Source organism: Malus sylvestris, chromosome 2, assembly GCF_916048215.2.
Source record: "Malus sylvestris chromosome 2, drMalSylv7.2, whole genome shotgun sequence".
In the NCBI taxonomy this organism is placed as follows: Eukaryota; Viridiplantae; Streptophyta; class Magnoliopsida; order Rosales; family Rosaceae; genus Malus; species Malus sylvestris.
This window is the reverse complement of record NC_062261.1, coordinates 14041857-14046055: the sequence shown is the minus strand read 5'-3', so window position 1 is coordinate 14046055 and position 4199 is coordinate 14041857. Positions and strand designations below refer to the sequence as shown.

Sequence of the window (4199 nt, the reverse complement as noted above, 5' to 3'; positions counted from 1 at the left end):
CAACATATCTCTTTTAATTCTCACAAAAAGTAGCAAAGATCGGGAGAGAAAAAAGTTTGATTCTTAACGAATCCATGTTCCACCTTCAACTTAGGCTGACATCCATTTCTTCATGAAGAATACAATGAATCCAATCCAATCCAAGACACCAAACGAGACCAAACATTTGGTTCGTGCCTTTATATTAAGGAAGAACTTCAAACAGGTAATGTGAATAGCCTCGTAGAACAAACATAAACCATATCATCCATTTAATACATTATTTCATATACAAACAAGTTTCGGATATCATAACTCACAGATGGAACCACAAACGTAGGAATCAAAGTAGTGAGTAGGAATCAAAGTAGTGACCAGTGCTATACCTTATAGAACTACAAGTACAGAGACACTCGAGCACAAGTATATGAAGTACCCCCATCACCTTGTTCAATATATCCATCAATATCTTGAACGGCTCCTAACCCTGTAAGGTCAGCTCTCGAAATCAATCCCCAGGAGTACAAATAGGCCCAGGCAACAAAAGCAAAAGGAACACAGTGGAGTCACCTTGGCGAGCGGGAATAAGTTCGTGAACGATTACAAGTTCGGGAGGGGGAGCGAGATTGAGAACGAGAACGAGACCGAGACCGGGAACGGGAATAACGCCTTCGCGAACTCTTGCTTCTGCTCGGACTTCTACTACGTCGGTGTCTTCTGCCATTAACACATCTTTACAGTAATGGGAAAGACTATAATTACAGCATGGTGGTACGCATAAATTTTTGACCCGCCAAACAAGACTATAACATGATTTGGTTATCAGGGTTATTAAATTCATACTTGCAGCCAGCACCTTTTATGTAAAAAGAAAATTCAACTACCTTGGAGGAGAGCGGCTGTAGCTCCTACTGCGACTACGACGCCTAGATCGACTTAATCGGCTTGTTTCTGCAAGTTTTTCCAGCCTCTGACGCTCCTGCTCTCGCTTTTTAGCTATTTCAGCAGCTGTATCTTTCTTAACTGAAGAAGCAATTAAGTTATCATATTATATACCACAAGTCAGGCACTGAGTAACAAAATTCAAAAAACAATCAGATGTTTAACGTAAGAAATGCATTAAGTTGTCGGACATACTCTGTTTGTTCAGCTGCTTACTCATAATCCTTTTAAGTCGTTCTTGAGGAGTTTCTTTCTTCTCCACTGGTTGCGGCTTCAATGGCCCAACAGAAGTACTTCCCTTAGTTAACTTAGCTATAGCCGAAGATGTGCTGTGAGAAAAGAAAAAATACACTTTAAAAGTGACAAATATATAGTTTCAAGGATACAGAAGAACCAGGTGAAGATGAAAACAATAAGCACAATGATTAACAAAGTCTTCAATAGTTAAGTTTCCTCGAAGATAAAACATGAAGAAAAACAAAAGATCTTCTGATCCAGGCTTCGTAAGATACCTTGCTGGTGGTTTCACCACTTTAGTGCCTTTATCCTTCTCAGGGGATGCACCAGATGCAGGATCAACATGCAGAGCCTCGAGTATGAGACCAGTTGAAGGCCTGCAGGAAAGAAGAAGCATTAGGAATAACAATTTCGGGGAACAAAATGAGCTTCAGAAATGAAGCCTCCTTCCCCCTTCCTCTTGGCAGTTTGATAACCCTATAAGCCTGAACTATTCTAAACCACTATATTTTGCCTCAGGTAACAAAATGGGTGAAAAGCTGCAGCAGAGTAAAGAGTGTCCAATGAATCTTTTGCAAGAATAAAAGGTTGAGTGCTCCGACCGGTTTAACATATCGGTCTGTGAGGGAGGAGATGACGGTGGAGAGAACCCTTCACGCTTAGAGCCATCCTTGTTCCCGGATCCCCCGAATTCAGTAATATATTCTATTTTAGCAGTTGTTGGTTTGCTTCGATGAGCATCATCAGAATGTCGTCCGCGAGGATATCTCCGTGAGTATGATGGTGAATATGATCGAGATCTTGATCTGCACACGCAAATAACAAGAGGTATCTAGCAAAGTCGTTTTGTGAGAAAATATAGATATGCACAGCAATGATATAAATATTTTACCTTCTTGAGCGAGGGTAAGCTTCATATGTTGGACTTCGTCTAGTTTCACTGCATACACAAAGAGTGTGCAATCTTATCGTAAGTGTTATGGGAAGCAAAATACCATTTGGCATTGGGAAGACAATTAGTTTTGGAAAAGAAATTTTGCATTTTTTACCGGTATGGGTCATGGTGGAGCACCCTACTTCCAGTTACACGTGCAGCTTCTCTTTCTCTCTCCCTCTCTATCTGAGAAGCCTTCCTTCTTTCCTTGCGACTCAGCTTCCTCTACAGAGTTTTTTGCAAAATCAAATAATGCATTATGACTACTAGAACAGAAAGCACATGTAACCCACAATTGTGAGAACTTACAATTGCAGGATCGCCTTTGATCACTTCTTTTTGCCTTTTCTCCTCCTCCTTAGCTTTCTTATCCATGTAAACAAGCCAACCATATCTTTTTACGCCAAACTCTTTTGCTATTTTATCCATTCCTTCATCACTGCTGTCATCACTGTTGAAATCATCATCATCCTCATCTTCGTCATCATCTTCATCGTTATCATCAGGGTCCGAAAACTGGGCCTCATCTTTTCCATCCCCTTCATAAGAGTACCCCACCTGCGAATAAGAACCCTTAGCAGCAGAAGGTTGTTGCACCTGAGACCTGCTACACGTGCATCAAAACACAAGAGCAAGACTATCATAGTAACCTTGATCTTATCACTAACGAACAAATGTATTTAATGCACTATACGAGAAGACCTGCACATGGAAAAATGCAAAAGTAAAAATCAAACCTCTTAGGAGCAAAAGGAGCAGTAAACTTGGCCTCTATCTCTTGATCCACATGTAGCAAACCCTCATCATCGGTAACTGTTAACGTAAGAAGCTTAAAACTGTGACAATCTTAAACTAAAACCCAATATCGCATTTAACATTTCGAACATCAAAGATTGATAATTTTTGTCTTCCAATGGTAACATTTTGCATTACTCTAGCCTTTATAGATACAGAAAAACAATGTATAACCTACGAACTTGAGACCGTGATATAGCTAATTAACATAAGCATGGTCTGTAATCTACAATGTAATCCACATTTAAATGAATACACACGATAAGAAATTAAAATAAAGTACCGACATCCTCTACGACGATGCTTAATTAAATCCCGATAACGCTCAAAATTAACAAACTCTTCTAATTCCTCCTCTTCTTCGGACTTTTCTTGAGCACGCAAGTGCCGGGTATCTCGAATAAAATCGAGCAGAGCTCGGCCATCAAATCTGCATTTCACATTACCAATACACAATTCAAGCTAAAAAACTTGACAAATTTAACATAAAATCGACAGCAAAACGAAAAAAGAAGTGAAATTTATACCTATCGATCAGAACATCCTGCTTCCCATTCCAAGGAATCCTGAAAGGAATTGAATTCGAACAAAACGACGTCGTGATTATACATACAATACACAGATGCAAACTGGAGCTGAAAGAAGGAGAGTTGAGGGAAAGAGGCATTACAGGCCTTGCTGGTGGTCCTCGGCGGCTTGGTAGAGGCCGTCGTCGCGGTACAAGCGGCAGCGGGAGCCGACGACCTGGATCGACTGCTGGGGGTCGCCGCGGCGCTTGGCCAGGAAAACGGCACGTCGTTGAGCTCGCTTTCGAGCGGCGTCCATCATGTCGTGGACCTTCCGCTCCGATCTCCTAGCTTCGTGCCACATCTTTCCACCGGATTCGAATCGATTCGATTCGCGTCAACTGGTTCAGTTGCGAACCTGACAGGAGCCCTAACCCTTTTGGTAGTTGCACTTTGCCTCCTCTCACACCGACTTATGCCATGAGAACGATGAGCAGAAGTTACAAGACTTTGGTTTTTTGGGTTTTTTCCAGCCCACATGTTTTGGTATTTTGGGTCTTCGGCCCACATTTACTCGAGCCCAAGACTGTCATACTTTTTCATATCTACTACTTTGGAGAATTTGAATAAGGATTTTATGCAGGGGCGCAAGTTGGATTGGGAATTCCAATTTTTTCAAGAAAAATTAGGTTTGGAATTTGGAAACTTTTGAAAAAATTGTACGGATTACCGTAGTTTGGCCAACATTGCAGCCCTAGTGGAACTTAGGTTACAATAATGAACGAAGGAAGACAGAAACTACTTGT

General features: G+C 41.2%; 1 protein-coding gene across 5 annotated transcripts; it reads right to left on the bottom strand.

The window, feature by feature from the left end:
- Positions 1-206: 206 nt before the first annotated feature.
- LOC126605076 (uncharacterized) lies at positions 207-3889 on the bottom strand. Of its 5 annotated transcripts, none has more exons than XM_050272430.1 (13): positions 3558-3889; positions 3415-3453; positions 3175-3317; positions 2830-2905; positions 2402-2699; positions 2208-2317; positions 2051-2098; positions 1761-1964; positions 1434-1535; positions 1117-1250; positions 864-1002; positions 550-711; positions 207-466 (listed from the first exon to the last, which is right to left on the bottom strand). In XM_050272430.1, exons 1-13 carry the CDS (start codon positions 3755-3757, stop codon positions 442-444), a joined length of 1680 nt encoding a protein of 559 aa, XP_050128387.1. In that variant the 5' UTR covers positions 3758-3889; the 3' UTR covers positions 207-441. The 5 variants fall into 5 exon arrangements, with proteins under 5 accessions (XP_050128387.1, XP_050128407.1, XP_050128395.1 ...); XM_050272450.1 differs by having other exon boundaries at positions 550-693; XM_050272438.1 differs by having other exon boundaries at positions 2402-2696; positions 3558-3888.
- Between the last annotated feature and the right edge of the window lie 310 nt (positions 3890-4199).